Source organism: Diadema antillarum, unplaced genomic scaffold (genome assembly GCF_040938485.1).
Source record: "Diadema antillarum isolate AM-2024a unplaced genomic scaffold, OU_Dant_1.0 scf00000155, whole genome shotgun sequence".
Lineage (NCBI taxonomy): Eukaryota > Metazoa > Echinodermata > Echinoidea > Diadematoida > Diadematidae > Diadema > Diadema antillarum.
Window position 1 is genome coordinate 2,284 of NW_027271044.1, and position 19,093 is coordinate 21,376.

Consider the following 19,093-nt stretch of genomic DNA (forward strand, 5'->3'; position numbering starts at 1 on the left):
AACTTCTTTTTTTTTTTGGGGGGGGGGGGGGTGATTTGATGAAACTCCCGACGATCTGTTTTGTAGATTTTGTTGGTTTTTATCATGGTGAACCTGAACATCAAGATTCAACACCAAGATGAGATATGTGTGTACCTCATGGTGAAGATAAAAGGATTTTCATCCGTGGCGGATCCAGAGGGGGCGCAACCGGCGCACTGGCCCCCCTTTATTTTTCATTAAAAACAGAAGAAATAAAAAGGGAAAAAAATGAAATAAAACCCGGAAGTGACATCAAAAATATTAGTTGCGCCCCCTCCCCCCCCCCCCCCTTTACGGAAAGGATCCGCCCCTGATTCATCTTCGTGAGATGGGCCTATTATTCTCTCAGTTCCTTCTAGGGAGGGAGGCTTTCTGGGGGTTTTCCTCTCACCTCCAGATTGAGGGAAGAGAATTCCCATCACTGCCACACCCCTCTAATGGACAATCTACTGGCCGCAGATGAGCACAGGTATGTTTGACCGACAAGTCTGTCTAATTCCGCGAAAAACTTCTCATTTATGATAATGACATTTGCTGGGTCAAAATACTGACCCAGCAAATGTCATTATTATAAATGAGAAGTTTTTCGCGGAATTAGACAGACTTGTCGGTCAACAGGTATTTTCTGGCCGTGCCAATGAAGCGCGAGCTTAATAACACGTACGTGCGACACACTCACTGCCACTGGCTCACATCATCACCGGACTACTTGTCGTGTTGGGGTAAGGATTTGCAAATTTCTCGAGTTTGTTAGAGACTTTGTGACTTGCTGTTTGAGTATTGCAATTGCTATTTTACATCTAATCAGTGAATAACTCAAAGTGCTGATCTGCAAGGCAGTTTATTTCCCATCACTTTCGAAGCTTGACGACGCGGAGAGTAAAGTTCAGTCCCATATGTCTTATTTTGTGTTAGTCTTTTTTTTTTTTTTTGGTGTTGTATTCATGATCAAGACTCGACTAATTTACTTATTTTGAGTATTTTTTTAGTCTTGTAATTAGTTTGAGAATTTTAATATTTCTATTTTACATCTATTCAGCGAATAACTCAAAGTGCTGATCTACAATACAGATATTTCCCATCACTTTCGAAGCTTGACGACGCAGAGAGTAAAGTTCAGTCCCACATATCTTATTTTGTGTTAGTCTCTTCTTTTTTTTTTTGCATTGTATTCATGATCAAGACTCGACTACTTTAGTAACTGCGACTACCCCGCGAACGAACGCGAAACAGAACAGAAGCGTTTGTAAAGTTCCTGTGTTTATAACTCATATTAATGATATAAAAGTGGATGTCAGGAAGTGGAGGAACCATCGCCTTTTAAAACTTTATTTCATGCTTATCGATGGTGATATCATCTACTAAGTTTACACAGTACTATCTCGTGTCAAGTGATGATAATTCAATTGTCGTTATTGGAAGTATAAATATTATTAAAATTTAGATTATATCTCATGATGGTTAACCCAACATTCCAGTCTCTCACATACCCACAACTTCAAGTGTTTGATATTTATCATGTACAAACTTTGATATTTTTTCTATTGCACTTTAAAAGAGCAATGAAGAAGAAAAAATATGGTCTACAGTTGTAGATCTCTAAATTAGATGATTTTATGAATATAGCTCTTTGGTGTAATTAGAATCTGTAAATTGTTAGTGTTGTGCAATTATAGAAATTAGTTTAAAAGGTGTTCATTAAACAGAGTACAGATTGAAATATAAGTAAGCTACCGTTGGTACCCATTGAATTAATTCGACCATAAACGCCATCCAAAATCCAACCATCGGTTTACATGTGTATAGACTACATGTATTAAAATCTGATGCTTTTTGTGTGCAGTTGAATTTTGGCATGGGCAGTTGAACCTTGGTTCAGGTTTTCCATGCTTGTATCCATACTCTGAAAAGACTTGATGTAAACAAATTATGTTTTTTTTTTCCGACCTTTATTTAATCTTCCATATGATTGATATGTTGTTGTTTTCTTCTGATGAAATGAAAATTTTATGTTATTATCATCATTTGAAATATGGATGTTAATTTAAAGGGGATGGCTAGTAACTGATCGATGGGAATCAGTGTGAATGCTGTGGGATGATTGTTCCAATTCTTGTGGGATTCCTAAGAGTACATTATATATCTATTGTTGTGTGAAAATTATTTGCTTCAGAACAGTCTCATATTCAAGTAATGTGCGGTTAAATGCCCCGTCACTGTACAGGCATGCTAACCTGGAGACATTAAACTGCACATTACTTGAATATGAGACCATTCTTAAGCAAATGATTTTCACACAACAATAGATACTTGGTATATGATGTACTCATATCATGAGTACTCGTATGATGTGAATGAATCCCACAAGGAGTGGAACAATCATCCCCCAGCATTCCCACTGATCAGTTACTAGCCTTCCCCTTTAACTATCGTATCCGTAATGTAGATATCTAAAATTCCACCAAACAAAAGTTTCAGAGGATCCACGTTGTTAACGCTTTACAACATCAACAGAGGGGCTTACATGTATTTAGACTGTATGTCCTAACGCATGTGTTCTGTGCATAGCAATGGATGCCCAGGAGAAATCTTGTGACTCTGAAAGCAAGCCAACTCCAAGAAAGAGAACGAGGTGAATGTAACATTTTAAATGCTTTTCTGACAATAGTGACATTGAAATTGGTAAGACACATGGCACTCTTTGCACATAACTATTTGGAATACATCACAGTCATGCATTTCATTCTCAAGAGTGCAAGTAATCTAGTAAGTCATCTCCATATTGTACAGAGTAAAAAGTCACTAAGAAGTGTGCAGCCCCAGTGCACTTAACACTAAACTGAGAATCCTTTAAAGAGCTGAGCTCTATGCACACAATATTCCATATTCTTCGGCCACCCTCCAGGAAAGGACACTTGATGTGATATCATATAGACATTCCTGCATGGATTATAAAAATCAATTGGTGCATTTAGTAATCGTATGAAAAGTCATGTATGAAAGTCATTTTCAATTTTGTGGCTGACATATGTTGCATAAATTAGGTTTGAACCCCCTATATGTCATCCAAAATTAAAATTTTCAGGCAACTAGATGAAGAAATGGCTGAACCACCGAATGTAGCCACCTCTGCCGTCTTGGTCCAGAGTGCAGAAATGCCAGTGGATGCAGTCAAGGTCAAAGGTTATGACTTCAATGAAGGCATCAACTACCACAAGCTGATGCAATCATATGGCACCAGTGGCTTCCAGGCTACAAATCTGTGGAAGGCAATAGAGGAGATCAACAAAATGGTTTGTAAACGTGCATCTGTGTTTTGAGGTAGAAGAATGATATACACAGTTGTGTGAGGTAGCAGAATGAGTGTGTGTGAGTGATATGTCCATGAAGCCATTGAGTCCTTCTACACAGTACCTGTTGAATGTTAATCATTATTTGTTTCAGTCTAATTTGACTTTGTCTTCCTGGGGATATGAAGTCTCGGATGTTAATTTATGAACACAGCCTTAGTGAAATACCTGGAACATTTTCAGCTCAGCACAATGACTTTTGAAGTGTATATAGTCCAGACATATTATGAAAAATAGGGAGGAAATATATATCTAATAGTTTAATGTAATATGGCTCACATAATCTCTCTCCCTCTCTCTGTCAGTGGTGTATTGACATGCATTTATTTTTATTTTTTCAGTTCATAATGTTTACCTGGTGCTTTAAAATGACATTTGTATGTTCATGTATGCTACTGTTTTATCTATTCATATTACCACTGGTGACCTGCTTCTCTATTGTATTATTTCATGATGACATTTGTATATATGTTTATGTGTACTGTTTAATCTACCTCATCATTGCTATTTGCAACAGATGTCTACTTGTATCAAAATTCAATGCCATTTGAGATTATGGCCCTCAAAGGGTTAAGTATGTCAGGGCTGCCAACCTTGAGTGAGAGTTTGGCGTGAGACACTGCGAGGGAGCGGAGCGACCTCCTGGCTAGCGCCTGGTGGCCTGCTGTGCGGTTGTACGTACGTACGTACATACTACGTACACAGTCAGTGTATGTAAAGGGATGTAAAGCACACGTTATAGCCATACATGTACTGTAATTTGCCGAAAGTACAAGCAAGCTACGCTCACGTGGTATAGGTAGAAACCAATCGTAATCAAATAGCTCGTCTTTGCATGCGAACTGAAAACGATTATTATTGGTTAAGCTTTACACCCGCCTGGGAAAATCTCGAAATTTTGGGCTTGGACATATCGGTATTCGGAATATCAGAGAATTTAGAGATATATTTATTTTTGTAGTCATGTACATTCCATTTTGGGGGTGTAGCGTGAGATTTCGTTTATCAGAGTGAGACAGTCAAAACTGGTTGAATTGCGTGAGTCTCACGCTCAATGCGTGAGAGTTGGCAGCCCTGAGTATGTACATGTTATAATACTACTTAAAGCCCTTCAAACTAGTCTTCACTGCTGGAGATATTTTCCCTATGTTGTTGTGTGATAGATTGCCAAGAAGAAGGAGCCATTGGATGAGGAGGAAGTGGCTAAGGGAACAGAATTGAACCCCTGCGGGCGGGTCAAGTCCAACTGCACCATATTTCTGGGCTTCACATCAAACCTGATATCTTCTGGACTACGGGAGGTTCTCAGGTTTCTTGCAGAACACAACCTGGTGAGTTACTGTCTGGTTGGGTTATTCTAAATTACAGCTTTTTAAGACCCTTTTGATTGGTTATGAACTTGATGACCGTAAGTAAAGGAAAAGATGAACAAAGTTTTAAAGTGTTTGCTTAACCCTAACGAGGCCGGGGGGGGGGGGGCCTCCGAGCCCCCCCCCCCCTCGACGTTTCGCGCGATGTATCGCTATTGCGAGAAGCTATCGCCGCAACGTTTAATGACTTTTTTCTTTCGAGTCTCCCGCATCTTTTGACACCAAATTTGCGATGCCCGGGTGCGCGGTTCCGAAGTTGCGCATAAATATGCACGTGCTTGTCAGACCAAAAATTGCTCAAAAACGTGAATTTGTGTACAATTTCAATGCAAACTGTGTTTACAGGCAAATTTCATAAAAGCATGATTATTTTGGGGGTTTATTAATTAAAATCAATTAATAATGCATTTTCTTGTTCGGAACAATGTCACGGACAAATTTCATCGAAAAAACAATGAAAAACATAAAGTCGAAAAAAACAAAGAAATACATAAGAAATTCAAAAAAACAATAAAATACTTAGGAAATTTTTTCTGATTGTGGAATTTTTTTCTCTTACATTTGCTAAGGACACTAAAAAGAATATTTACACCAAAAATGTGCCTGTTTTGAGCTTTATTTAGTGATTTATACCAAATTGTCTGATTTCATGCATCATTATGCATAAATTAGCATAATTTGGTGTAAATGATAATTTTTGAAAAAATTAACTTCATGGTACTTTAGATTACATCATAGGCAATGCGTGTGCCAATTTTCGTTGCGATCGCGCGGTCGACGGCTGAGATCCGGAGGGGGGGGGGGGCCTGGTAGGCCCCCGGCTCTATCATCTACCTAAATAGCCCGGCCTAGTTACGGTTAATTCAAACAATATGAAATTACTTCCAATGCAGTGCTTTGTGTGAAACAGTCTAATCACATTACCTCGAGACATGACATGAAAATAGAATGCTCCTCCATCCCACCGATCATTTTATCATTTAGCAACTTCTGGTATGTGAGAATCAAGAGTTTAATCAGTTTCCAGGTTATTTAACTCTGTCCAAAAACTACTTTTCAGACTTTATGGCAATTCAAATGCATTGAAATGTTCACAGTTTACTTCACTTCAGATTTTTTGTTTTTGTTTTTTTTTTGTTCACAAGTTTCAGATTTTTTTTTCAGATTTTTTTTTTTTCTGCGAGTACTCTCACACCCCTGCAACTTAATATTGATATGAACAGAACAAAGAATGGGGTTCTCAGATGTTTGTTTATGAATTACCTTGGTATTTCTAACATCCTGTTTAGCCTGGCGATGTTGCTTAGCATGTACTTGGTGACAGGCTGGAGTTTTTGTTTTTGTTTTTGTTTTTTTGTTTTTTTTGGGGGGGGGGGTGTTTCTGGAATGAAGTTTCAATCTTGATGGATTTCACAGATCAAGCCTCCACTTTTTATGACATGGTCAGCACAGCAAAATCTTTCGTATTTTGGATTATGATCCCCCCCCCCCCCACAATGAAAAAAAGATAAAAAAATCCTTCCTAAATGTACACATCAGTTGAGTGTTCTTGCAGGGAGTTTGTAGTAATAACTAGGGCTGCACACTAATTCATTTTTTCTACTGGTCTGACATTTCTGTCAGATCAGGGTTAGGATCCCAGTTTGTCCATTTTGTACTGGTCCATTCCTGAAATAGTTACTGGTCCGACAGTGATTTTTACTGGTCAGAGACCGTCGGACCAGTGCCAGTGTGCAGTGTCGTAATAATGTACATCAAGACATGAGGTCTGAACGAGAGAGAACCTTTCTGATTTGACCCCCAGGTGGACTGTATCGTCTCCTCGGCCGGCGGCATCGAGGAGGACTTCATTAAATGCCTCGGCAGCACCTACCTTGGGGATTTCTCCCTCAGGGGTCGCGACCTCCGCCAGAAGGGCATCAATCGGATCGGCAACCTGCTGGTCCCCAATGACAACTACTGCAAGTTTGAGGACTGGCTCATGCCCATTCTGGACCAGATGCTGATAGAGCAGAACACCCAGGTAGGAGTCTTTTTTAAACCAACCTTAATCACATGGCATTTTGACTCAAGACTAACCATTTTTGAGATGTGCAATGTAGTCAGAGCAAAGGCCATTGTCACCATATTCAACAATTAGAAACTAATTTTGGGTTATCACTTTGCATTCTGACTTGTTTTGAATTGTGGCTACTGTGGAAACTATGGAGGCTTATAAGCAAGTAACCTACAAATGTAGGGACCAACACCTTTTTAGTATCCCCTCCAGGTAGGAACTGCTCTTTGAAAGCATCTTGCAGTAGAATCTGTCAAAAAGGAGTCATTGGATGTGATTGAGACCGAGACTTACTCTTCACATGCAGCAAGGAGCATTTTTATCTTTCTTCACCTCTTTTACGCTTGTAAAGTGGACTTTTTATCAGTGCATGCGAGGGGGGGGGCATCATTTAGCATTTATGGTCCACTGTTTTTAAATGACAGAGCTGACATTTGGCCCCTGACATCACATATGCACTGCCTGAAGGAAATCAACACACACTGCTAGTATGATAAAGAAGATATGAAATTGTGTCTAAGATTATAAATTTCTTTTGTTTTTCAACATATAATTCTAGGCCCATGCACAGCTGTCGTAGGTTGTTCCTAATTTTGAGTGTTTTCGATTCATTTTTCCCTATTTAGCTGTTAACTTTTAGTGACTCCCTTTAATGGTAGTTACTCCTCTCTGTTTTATTTGTTATTCATTCCTTCATAGGCTTGGGGGTTGGAATCAAAAAGTCATCATCATCTTGAAAGTTTTGATCTTTGCTCCTTCCTTTGCAGGACATCAACTGGACTCCATCCAAGATGATTGCAAGACTGGGAAAAGAGATCAATGACCCCAGCTCTGTGTATTACTGGGCATACAAGGTACGATGGCAGAAGGTTGTAACTGCCTATTGCAGGTTGTGTAAAGTATGAGGACAAAATGTGTGTTTGTTTGTTACATTTTTCCATTTGAGGGGATGGCTAGCTGGATTCAGCTGCACTAGTTGGTCTTCTATGGGGTGCAGTTGGATGTGAGGCTGACCACTTTACCAGGTTATGCACCCTGCTCTTTTCGATGAATGAATGAAGTGGGATCTTTGTATGCATATGAGTTTTAACTCACTTACACAGTACCTCCATTTTATGTCCTATCCGAGGGAAAGTGTTTTTGCCTCTTACTAGAAGGGACGGTACAATTGCATGCAACATTGATCAGTGAGACTTGGGAATTGAACCCGGGTCCTTTGGATATAGAGGCAGATGCACTACCAACTGAACCAAATCACCTCCCTTTGCTACTGTATGCAGTATCCACTGTATCATAACAGCTGCTGTGGATACTGCAGGGGCCGCGGAACTGGGGGATGGGGGGGGGGGCTGCAACCCCCCACACTTTTGGATCGTGAAAAAAAAAAATAACAGATAAAAAAAAGAAAGCAAGGGGAAAAATCAGGGGAAAATCACACTACCCGAATTTCTCACAAAAAGTGTGCTTCAGATCGTTTTATCTTGATTTTAAAAATGCAAAAGCTCCGTCGAGTGGGAGGGGGCATCCCCCCCCACACCCTCCCCCTCTACCTCATTAGACTTTGTACATACACACAGATGATGCACACGCGGAATAAGAGCGAAATGCCATGATTTTGCTATTAACGCTTTCCTGAAAAAAAAAAAAAAAAAAAAAAAAATTGGGGGGGGGGGCTTGGGGAGCTAGAAAAAAATCTAAGTATTGCACCAAAAGTTTGCACCAGATCGCTGGATTTCAGGTCTGAAAATGTAAAATCACCTTCGTGTGGGAGGAAAAATATCCTTTTTGTATATAATACACCCTTGTGAGCATGCCTTTTCTGTTTGATTGCTTAATAGACAACGTTCATGAAATTTGAATTAATGCAAGAAGTTTATTTATATGCTACTACTTTATAGGCAAATTGTTCAATAATAATTGTTGACCTTGATACCCCCCCCCCCCAAAAAAAAAAAAAAAAAAAAAGAAAACAAACTGAAAAACGTTCCGCGCCCCTGTACTGGACAAGGTAGAACATAGCTTCATGCTGCTGTCCATTGTGATAGAAGGTAGTATCTCCAACATAACAAATTTAGACAATTTTAACAAATGTAACATCAAATACTGTGATTGTGTCTTGCTGTTTGCTCTGTTATGTCATGCACTTTCCTGTGTATACTAGTAGTTGGTCATCCCACAGAACGTTTATTTTAGTTGCTGTACAATCATCTTCTTTGCTCAGAATGCGGGTTTGCACAAAAACAAATATAAAAACTTTGATGTGAACCTGCTCTATTCAATGATCCAGCAACTGACATAGGAAAGTAATATCCATGTCTCACATTCAAGCAAAAATTTAGTATACTGCATACCCTTTTCTTGTCTTACTTTTTTTTTATTATTATGCCACTGTCAATTTGTCAAATTGCCCATTTTATTCTTTCTGTTTTTGTTCTTCTTTTCCTTATCCTTAGAATAACATTCCAGTGTTTAGCCCAGCCCTCACAGATGGATCATTGGGGGACATCTTGTACTTCCATTCCTACAAGAACCCAGGCCTCAAATTGGACATTATTGAGGGTTAGTTTTCCACCGTATCCTCTCCTTGCTGGCCGTGAGGAAATCCCCTCAAAATATTCCTGTTGCTCCTCATATTTTTACTCACAACTTGTCAAATTGTGATCTAAAACTTGCATAAGTTTTCCAGTAAGACTTGCCCTCACTTTTTCTGTCCTTTCCTTGTAATCTTCCTAAGTCCGTTGACCCCAGAGTTGTCACTGCTGACTACACAATGCAGTTCATTTGCCTTGTAAACATGGTTGCATGATCTGTTACCAGCACCGCTGGGCTCCGTAGAGAGTGCACAGTCAGTTTTATTAGTAGGGAAATTCCATTCTGATATCCTGTTACTTTGTATGAAAACAGAAAAATAACAAAAAGGATATCAGTGAAAATTTGGGGGAAAACAAACACAGAAAAAGGTTAGGAATTGTGGAAATTTAGAGAGAGAGACAAGCAGGCACCTCTGCCAAGTAGGTGTTGAACAGCTCTTCATTTGTGTTGTACACTAAACTGTGTTATTTTGAATTTTTCTTACATATGTGGGATGTGGGCACAGACTGAACTTATCTGTTGTGGAGAACAATAAAAATGAGAAAAAAAAAGGATATCAAAAATCATATGACTCATATTAGAACAGGCATAAAGAACAGGTCTGAAAAAAAATTTTCTCTGGAGAGAAAATGAAAATCAGTAAACTTGTGTGTACAAACCAAATGAAGAGTCAGTCGACACATATATGCCACGCAGAGTTCCCAATTTGTCCTACTCCCTAAACTTTGTAACAGTTATGAGTTTCTGTTTTGTTATCATATTTCGCCCCCCCAGACGTACGGAGGATGAACAGTCAGGCAGTGTTTGCGGCACACACTGGTATGATCATACTTGGAGGAGGCCTAATCAAGCACCATATTTGTAATGCCAACCTGATGGTGAGTATGTCTCCCCTTCCTCGAACAGTACATCATTGTCGTTTTAAAATCACTGCACTTTTATTGGAAAACTTACCCCCACCCCCCCCCCCCCCACCCCCGATATTACCAGAAAGCATATGAGATTTGTGAGTTTTTCTAGTAAAAAGAGATAAAACTGCTTTTTCGAAATTGCACTGACACAACCAGGATCAAAGTGCCATTCAAACAATATACTGGCACTAAGATGCTAGTACTTTTGTAGCATAAACAATTTTGCTATCTTGTGAATGATTTCTTGCCTTTTCTTAGATTTTTTTTTTTAAATCAATCATTTCTTTCATGCACAAGTACCTCCTTACCATGCGACTTCAGTCCTCAAGTTAGCGTAGACTTGAGATGCAAAATGAATGTAAACAAACATGTGTTATCACATCTGGTTCTACACCTGAAAGGATTTAACTGTGTACAAGATGTATGGAGCTTTGAAGCTTCTGTTGTAACACATATGAATCAATCATTGTGGTTCATTCTACAGAGGAATGGTGCAGACTTCAGCGTCTTTCTCAACACGGGACAAGAGTTTGACGGCTGCGACTCTGGAGCCAGACCTGATGAAGCGATCTCGTGGGGCAAGATCAAGATGACGGCAAGTCCGGTCAAGGTAAGATTTTGGGGTGGAACACCAGTCTATGGGAACATACATTTACAGAAACTATGTACAGTGCTTGCCCGATAATCATTGACTGTATGAGTGGGAACATAAGGGGAGGTTAAAAATGATTATACATTTCTGCCCCATAGTTGCGTCAGTTTAACCCAGTGAGGAAGGACTGATTTTGCTACAACACACATTTCCCATAGACACCTGCTCGAGTATACTTGGGACTCATCCTCAATGGGTTAGGAGAAAAAGAGTGAGGAGCTTGATCTGCAGCCCACATATAGACCTAATGTTAGCTGATGTTTCATTTTTTAGCGTACTTCTTCTTCAAGTTCAAATAATGGGGCTCATTAAAGGAACTTCTTGTGGCAATTCTGATTTGTGTGTGTGTGTGTGTTTTACAGGTCTGCTATATGCTTATAGGCTGTGTCAGCAATTTTGTGAAATTAGGGATATATTTCTTGATATCATGGTGTGACCTGGTATTGATAGTATTGTCATCTAATCTTATCATGTTCTCTTAGCAATAGAAAGTGTATATTGATTCTTCTGACTGGTTGATCTTTTTCAGTCGAACAGATAATTATGGTAGTGATTGTAATGATGGTAGATATATTTATAATGGTTGATAATGATGGTGATAATAATGAAATAATGATGATATCAACAGTAATAAAAATAACCAATGATAAAATCAACAATAACTTGGTGCTTTTGTTCCCCTTCCAACTTTGTGGTTGGCCTCGCTATCTGAGCAATTCCTACATGACAAGACCACGCTTTTTACAGAGCATCCTCTCTCTACTTGTCTTTCTCTTCATAACTCAGGTGTACGGGGAGGCCACTCTGCTGTTTCCACTGATCGTCGCGGAGACGTTTGCTCGCTGTGTTCACCCAGTGAAGGAGGAGGAGAAAGAGGACGCGCATCAGCGCATTTCGCAGGAGAGCAGTCGATAATGCAGAGATGCCAACTAGTATGTCCTCACAATATGATATTATTTTCTTTATCAAAGATAAACGAAAACATTTCGTTTGACATGAAAAATATGTTTCTTTTTCTGAAATTTGATTTAGCATGCTTAATATGTACAAATTTCACATTTTTAAAGCAAATTCAGTGTTTTTTCCCTTACAAATATTCTGTTTTCGCAAATGGGGAGGTCAAGGACATTTTCGCGAGATGCTCTTTTCGCGATTTGACACCGGGGCTTATCGTAAGTGCACTATTAGCCTAGTGTATGGTGACATTTTCATGTGTCATTAAATATGCAGTCCAGCAGTGATTTGCAAAATTCACGTAATAGCAGCTTGTACAGTATCTGTATCTTTTTCTTCATTAATGTTTTGTGATCCACAGAGGTTGGCAATCCTGCTAGTAATTCTGACATTTCCGGCAAAGGGGTATGAGAAAAGATCAGGACATCAGAGAAATCCTCATCTTTTGAGGGTCAAGATCTCCAAGAAGGCTGGCAGCTGTAGTGATCACACCATGCATTCAGACTGGAGGTGAAGCTGATTTGGAGGAGCTGTGAATCATCTTGCATTGATGCCCCCCTTGACGGTCTACCCAGATCACGCTGCTACAAATGGCATCATGAACGCGACATGATGAAAATTTTCTAAACCATCTGGAATGGTGCTTTTGCCTATCATGTTTGTATCATGATCATTTTGCACTGAACGTATGATGGGTGGTGAATATATCCCTCAAATATGTCTTCGAGTGACCTGATACGTACCATTTTGAATGCATCTGAGGATGAGCTTGTATATACCACAGCACAGCAAGGCATGATGTGCATGTGATTCAGCAGAGTAGGAGTATAATTTGCGAGCATTCAGTACAAAAGTTTCTTGTAATGTCATTTGTCTCGACAGCAAGTAAGGTACGATGCAGAGAAATGTTCAAAGTTCTCTCATAGTCTGGACATTTATTGCCCATAGAATAGCCAATGTGAAAAGAATCTGACTGATTGCACTTATTTTGTGGCAAGATGTGAGCCATCTGTAACAAGAAAACAGGCAAAACAGAACAAAATCTGCTGTTAGAAGTGACAGTATTAAAGCTGACCCTTTTCTCTTCATTGGAATTGCAAATATTTTCACCCAACACATATAAGATAAAAAACCTGACATCTTAGTATTAGGGGCGTAATATATCATATCCAACATGTATTTTGAGCATTACTGAGTGTTAGTTTTTGTTTTTTTGTTGTTTTTTTTCACTCAACATGCATTTTACTTATTTACACTGCTGTGCAATATATAGAACAAACAGCCATCTGACTTGTAGTGTACACAATGGCACATATATTGTTGAGATTGTTTAATTCTAATAATGGGTGTTACATATCATTGCACTCAATCCCCAAAAGTGGTAAATAGTTATTGTTCTTTCTTATAGTTTATATTACAAAATGTGTATATATTTTAATGTACAGGCAACTCCAGTTATAGCAAAGTCCTCAGGAATGGCAGTTTACTTTTATTATATCAATATTTGCTATAGCTGAAAAATGGAGCATGTAAAGATATTATTAGTTACCTCCTGCTTGTTCACGAAATACGGGCAAATATCTACGATCTGGTGCCATATTATATATGGCACCAGACCATAGATATTTCCCGTATTTCGTAAGAACAAGCAGGGGGTAACGATTTTATCTTTTAGTGTAAGTGCTAGAGTTGCCAATCAAATGATGACAAAATCATAATTTCTGTGGCAAAATTCCCCATGGACTTGATGGGTCAAGAGCTGTTCAGGTGAACATATGTTTGGTTTTGGCAAATATAACCAGAATGTGAGACTACTGACTACATACTGTATAAGCTGTTATTTTCGCTTACAGATATTTTTGCAAAAGAGGTCACAGACATTTGCCATGGAATGTTGTTTTTTGCCAATTGACACCGAAACTATCATAAGTGCACTATTACCCCAGTGCATGGCGACATTTTCATGTGTTGTTAAATTTGTGTTCCAACAGTAATTCGTGAAATTCGAGAAATATTAAACCCTCGCAAAAATAACAGCGTATAGAGTACATCATACCCTATTGGGATGTGATTCACCTCCTGGGTCTTACAGGAATAAAGTGGTAGTTATCTCAAGTGAACTAGCTATATGCTTCTTTTTGTTTTGTATTGTTTTGTTCATTTAGCCACTATATACATGTACAGATGTACTTCCAGGGTTTATATAAAGTGTGTATTCATGTTCATATAACTTGTAACACTTTACATGATGAACATAAAGCAGTCAGAGAGGCAAATATTAATTTCAGTATCAAGAATACCTTTATTGGTACTTACGTGACATAACTTTCATTTGATAAATGCTCACAAAAATGGCTGCAGTCACCAATTTTAGAGTGATAATAATTCAAGTAGCATTTGAAATGCATTATAACAAGATACTCAGAACTGTAAGATTTTTCTCAGATTAACACAGGAGTAATATAAAGTAGAGAATATTCCACTCACTTCCATACAGGAGTAAAAGGTTAATACGCTTATCCACACCCTCTCTCCTGTGACTAATCATAAACAATCATAACATAAATCAGCAGTTAGTTGCTATACTGCATGCTATAGTAGCAAATAAAATGTATCCCTTTTCACACAATCAAGAACACTGCAGAGTACACAGTAAGTGTTGGGTCTCTGCTTCTTGAGTGTGATGAGCGTGCAAGGTGTGTCATTTGTGTGTGTGTGTGTGTAATGTGTACAAGATGTACGCCTGGGTGTGAATACTGGGATCGAGGGATCGTACAGTTTTGGTTGAGACATAATTTCAGGTTTCTAACATTTTTTTGTGAGACAATGAGAAACCTCTTGTGAAATATGAAAGAGCACGTAATTCTATGAGGAATTCGTTTATTTGATGAAAATTGGTTTTGAAATGGCTGAGATATCCAAAAAAAGAGCGATTCTAATAAAGTGTGGGACCCACACTTTATTACGATCGCTTTGTTTTACTTTGTTTTTGGATGGTTCATTCATTCCAAACCCGATTTTCATAAAATAAACTTTGAATTCCTCTTAAAATGGTATGCTCTGTACTATATCAAAAGCGTTTTCTTGGTATCTCGCAAAAAGTTAAAAGCCCAATTCTCATCTCCACCAATACTGTACTATCCCTTTAAGGTGTATTGGGTAGGTGATCATTTTTCCCCCACTGTTACTTCAACTGCATTTAAATGAACAATGCACATAAGGGAAATGCTGACTGCTTTACATATGAATTGTCTTGTACTGTAATACCAAAATCTTACATGTTCTAAAATTAGCTTGCCATATTGAGCAAGCTATGCTATACAGCTGAATGTTAGAATATAAACAAACAAACCTGTACAGGGGAAATCTTGCAATCATGAAATCTTGATGTATCTGTACACAGGGCTGCCAACACTGGAAACTAGTTGAGAGTGAGACTCCCATAGGCCAATGCTATAATTTAGGAGTCAAAATGAGTGAGATCAATAGAAATGCATGCAAATAAAATAAAGTTTTAGAGTGAGAAAAGACCAAAATGAGTGAGTCTCGCGCTTAATGCGTGAGAGTTGGCAGCCCTGCTGTGTAGTATAAAGATATTCTTCTGTGCATTACAAAGATACAACTCTTAAAGTATCAAGATGACTACAGAAAGACTCAATAACAAGAAACTTTGGTACTATAATTTCTATCATAATTACATGTATATAACAAAAGATCTATTGAGAAGGAATCAATATTACACACTAGGCCTATGTAGTGGATATATTGCTTGTTTATTGTGAGAGAGACACCAAAATTAAGCACATACTGTGCACAAGTACCAAACATATACCGTAGGCCAGAAACATGGGAAATGCATGCATTTCAAACGTCAAGACACAAAGTGACATAAAAATGAACAAATCCTTCTGTGTGACCAAGGTACAGTTGTATAACATCCCCATTGGGACACATATTAATCAAGTCACTTCAACCAAAAACTCTCTCATGGGCTGTAATAGCAATCATTACAATTCATCATTGCTGCCACAAGATTTAATGAAGAAAAAGAATTCTACAAATTTCTCCCACACTTCAGTTAGACTGTGGCGCTTTTGGAACAGTCGCAAACAGCTTACCATGCCGCACACGTCGTTGAGCACAAGACACACACAAACACAAACACATTTCGCATTTGACACGATCACTCGCATACTTCAAGGGTATCTGCACACAACACATTGATTTTAATTGCATTAAACAATGCAATTTTTCAACTTGAGCGATGTCAACATATGCAAGGTTTACTGTATTTTGCATAGGATTTAGGACAGATCTTATTCAGTTCAGCAGAACATAGATAATACAGAGGTAGCTGTGAAAAAGTACAAGCAAAGAAAGCTAACAAATAAATCAGTGTGAGAAAATAGTACTTCCAAGCAGTTTGTGCATATATTGCTGCAAATATGAACTTCAACACCTTACCTTACATCCTTACATTAATCAATTAATGCTTGTAACATAAAAATTAGTGTGAATTAGTAATTTTCACAGAATTATGCAAATGCACTACAGTATCTGGAATGTTATCTAGTATTAAGTATTGCAGAGAACAAGAAAAAAAGTAACTAAATACATCAGTTACTGTACATAAACTGATGAGGATTAAGATAGCTTGAGTAGACAAGAGCCCACCAAACCAAAGTATGATTTTGGTCTTATCTGTTTCTACATCTCCGCCAAATGAAGTTTGAAGGGGGTATATAGAAATCAGTGCGAGGTTAGTCAACCGGACAGGCTGTCGCTCCTGATGTGTACAGTATATATTGCAGATAAACTGAATCCCCCCACTATTCAAATGATTTAAAAAACATAATAATAAAATAGAAAATAAAACATATATTGAGCTTGATGCAAAGTTGAGCAAAACATCTTTTTCAGCTGTAGCTTGGTGTGTTGCAGGTAACAGCACATTATGGCCCCCAAATCTCGCAAAATGCTATGGGATGAAACTATTTCTTCAGTTTTTCAAAGGTTCACAAGAAATTTGGTACATATGGTGACTGTGATATCAAGTGTGCAGGACAAATTTCTGGGAGTAGCAGAAGTGTGTTGCCATAGTAACAGTGTGCTATGCTCTCTATATCAGGAAAAGGCCTTGTACAATGTAGATGGAACTTCTCCTCTTTAAGTAGGCATGAAAATCAAATTTGGTACACTTGTTGACTTGATGCAAGTTTAGCAGGATAAATTTGAGAGATGAGCAGAAAAATGTGCTTTCCTAATGGCAGTGCATTGTGGCCTAAAAATCATGAAGAGCCTGCGGACTGAAATTCTCTAGTTTATAAACAATTCCGTAAAAATTTGGCAGTAAAGTTGTGCAAGACATACGCATCTTCCAGAGTAGCAGACAGTGTGTTGCAATGGTGACAGCACAAAATCGTCCTCAAATCAAGAATTAAGAAAAAAAAAAAGCAGACACAATTTATCCAGTTTTGAAGTGCTTTGAAAGAAATTTGTTACAAATGTGATGTCTGTGAGGCAACATTATACTCATTATTCACAGTACTATTTTTGATTATTCTGGCCAGTGTACCTGACCTGTACAGGAGTATTCAGATGGTATTCATTCTCTTTTTTTACTGCCCATCAGTATTTTTCTTATCTGCTGAAGTTGGCAGCCCTGTGCATATGAATAGAAGAAAAGTACAAGCAAACGATTCCTGTTAAACATATCAATTCCGGCCTATCAACATTACCGGCTTTGAGCCAACCTTGACAATGACTTTCACCTTTGCCTGGGCAAAAATCACAACTGTACAAAGAAACTTTGGGGTCAACCATTAAAAACAAATCACTTTCTACATTCTGCTATTGGAATCAAAACACAGTCTGTAATGTTAATTACACAGCAAGTGCTTGCTTCTGCCCCCACCCCCCCCCCAAAAAAAATAAAAATAAAGAAATAGAGATTGCCATCAGGTTCATCAATACGCAAAGGAACAACAAGCCAGTTCGGGGTTCCACTCTGAGCATGAGCAGAAAAAGGTCATCTGTATCAGCAGAGCATGTTAGTTTTTAAATTTACTGAGATAAGCATCTGTGATATAATGATTATTCAAATGATCCTTATAAGTGGTGCTTGCCAGCACATCCACCTGACAGCAAAAGCGGTATCTGACAATATCAATAAAAAGAGATTGTCAATACATTTAATGCAAAATGTTGAAATGGATGCTTTCCAAAATGCCATTGGAAGGATCATTCTGGTCACCTGGTCTACGCTAGTTCATCCTTTGTTTGAACATGACTGATGAATTCCATAAATTGTTACGTTGGGCATGCTTATGCCTTCTGTCGCTTGAAACTAGTGGAGTGCCTAATCAGCTGAGAAAGGAGAAAGGCCATTTGTACCCATGTGCCCATGAGCTAACCCTGAACTGGCTTATATCCAGGTGGCATGAGGAAAGTGTTAGAGAAAGCACAGTGCTACAGACAAGAAACCTAACAAACTTATACACCACCATCTCACACAGGAAAGTAATTAGCACAATTCTGCATGACAACGAAATAACAAAACACTCTACGTTCTTTGACGACCCAACAACAGCTTGTTGTTATTTTAAAGAAAGAAGAGAAAGAGAGAAAAATTGGGGCCCTATACAACAAATAATTTGCCCCCAAAAAAACAACAGCTTCAAATCATCGTCACCTTCAAAACTTTAGGCTCTATAGATGAGAACCTACATAGCACATATATTCGTCTGGAAGTCTGGAATGCATCACTCTAGCCATGAATAAATGATAACTCTACACTACTTCAACTTTCTCCTGCACTTTGAACAACTTTCTCTTGCACTTTGAGAAGCACACAATTTGATGTTACAGCACAAATACTACATTATTTTGAAAATAAACATTCTCTTTCTTCTAATGCCCTGCTTGGTTGGAACTCTTCACACAATTATACCATTTTCAGTAAACTCTGCCTATTTATGTCTTCACCAATTACAGTATTCTTGTGCAAAATCTGATAATACATTTCCAAGAATATCTGTAAATGTGTTAGTACTTTAGTGACAGTTCAGTCAAAACATGAAATTCAAACAAATTTTCACTCTGCTATACATTTTACACTTACAGTAGACTCTAATGAGATATAAAGATATATACACATATATGATATAATATGAAATAGAAATTAAATA

General features: G+C 38.2%; 1 protein-coding gene across 1 annotated transcript; it reads left to right on the top strand.

Moving 5' to 3' along the window:
- The first annotated feature begins 697 nt into the window (after positions 1 to 697).
- LOC139722012 (deoxyhypusine synthase-like) lies at positions 698 to 12,319 on the top strand. Its single transcript, XM_071633339.1, has 11 exons — positions 698 to 743; positions 2,590 to 2,653; positions 3,107 to 3,314; positions 4,535 to 4,702; positions 6,546 to 6,764; positions 7,565 to 7,651; positions 9,251 to 9,356; positions 10,164 to 10,267; positions 10,785 to 10,910; positions 11,739 to 11,884; positions 12,268 to 12,319. The coding sequence occupies exons 2-10, from the start codon at positions 2,592 to 2,594 to the stop codon at positions 11,865 to 11,867; spliced, it is 1,209 nt and encodes a 402-aa protein (XP_071489440.1). The 5' UTR covers positions 698 to 743; positions 2,590 to 2,591; the 3' UTR covers positions 11,868 to 11,884; positions 12,268 to 12,319.
- The last annotated feature ends 6,774 nt before the right edge of the window (positions 12,320 to 19,093 follow it).